At 34.9% G+C, this 1,076-nt stretch overlaps 1 protein-coding gene across 1 annotated transcript in view; it reads right to left on the reverse strand.

Annotated features, from left to right (window-relative positions):
• Window positions 1-412: 412 nt before the first annotated feature.
• LOC117879404 (chondroitin sulfate proteoglycan 4-like) overlaps window positions 413-1,076 on the reverse strand; it is a 116,852-nt gene continuing 116,188 nt past the window's right edge. Inside the window, exon 10 of the mRNA XM_034774583.1 lies at window positions 413-571. Coding sequence (XP_034630474.1) covers window positions 552-571 — 20 coding nt within the window. The 3' untranslated portion in view covers window positions 413-551. The remainder of the gene's footprint in view (window positions 572-1,076) is intronic.

Below are 1,076 nucleotides of genomic sequence, written 5' to 3' on the forward strand. Positions count from 1 at the left end.
CGAAATCAAGCTATTCAGCTGCAGGTGCAAACTAATTGTGTGGAGTAGCTCGCTGCTGTTGCCAGTTGATGAGCAGCCAGATAGTTCAATACATGTCTAATAAATAGTCAGGGAACATCTATTCCAAATGTTACAGTACAAACAACTCTGTTAATTGAGTGAAGTTTCAAATACTTCATTGTATTAAAAAAAAAAAAAAAAAAGCTTTCAAGGAACACTGGCTGGTATCCAGTACTCTATCTAGGATAAGCTTCATTATTACATTTTAAATATATTACGGTTATAATTAGCGTGAACCTCTCTTGAAGTGGTACTTAAGAATAAGATTTTTATTCATATACTGTTACCAAAAGCACAGGATATATGCCACTGTTTCAGAAACATATTCATAATTAAATGGCAATTACAACAGTAAAATAATTAAATAGGCTCTGCTGTGTCATCAAATGCAGCTGTCAATTAAAATTATGCAAACTCAGTATTCTGCTTGGAGCATTTCCACCAAATAGACTCACAAAGAAAAGGGAATGCATCTCTTGATAAGAATCAGGTCAAAAAGGCTGAGAGTATCCTAGGAGGAAAAAAAGTGGAAATTTCAGTTAAAGAGAAAAAGTCATGAAAGAGCTGCCTCTGGAAGGTTTATTTCATATAAAACAGCAATAGAAAACACAGCTTGGTTCAAACGTAACCCCGAGTTCTTTCATCACAACACTTAAAAAAAAAAAAAAAAAAGTCACAGACACACAGTATTATTACAAATATAAGTTTATTTATTAAAAAAGATGCTTGGTCATACTTAAAATACAGAACTTAACCCCCTTTCTGAATACTCACCTCAGCTATCTGGAGGAAGACTATTAAGGAGAATTATTTCAGAGTAGCATCCGTGTTAGTCTGTATCCGTAAAAAGAAGAACAGGAGTACTTGTGGCACCTTAGAGACTAACAAATTTATTAGAGCATAAGCTTTCGTGGACTACAGCCCACTTCTTCGGATGCATGTGGGCTGTAGTCCACGAAAGCTTATGCTCTAATAAATTTGTTAGTCTCTAAGGTGCCACAAGTACTCCTGTTCTT

The sequence above is a fragment of the Trachemys scripta genome, chromosome 6, assembly GCF_013100865.1.
Source record: "Trachemys scripta elegans isolate TJP31775 chromosome 6, CAS_Tse_1.0, whole genome shotgun sequence".
NCBI classification, from domain to species: Eukaryota; Metazoa; Chordata; order Testudines; family Emydidae; genus Trachemys; species Trachemys scripta.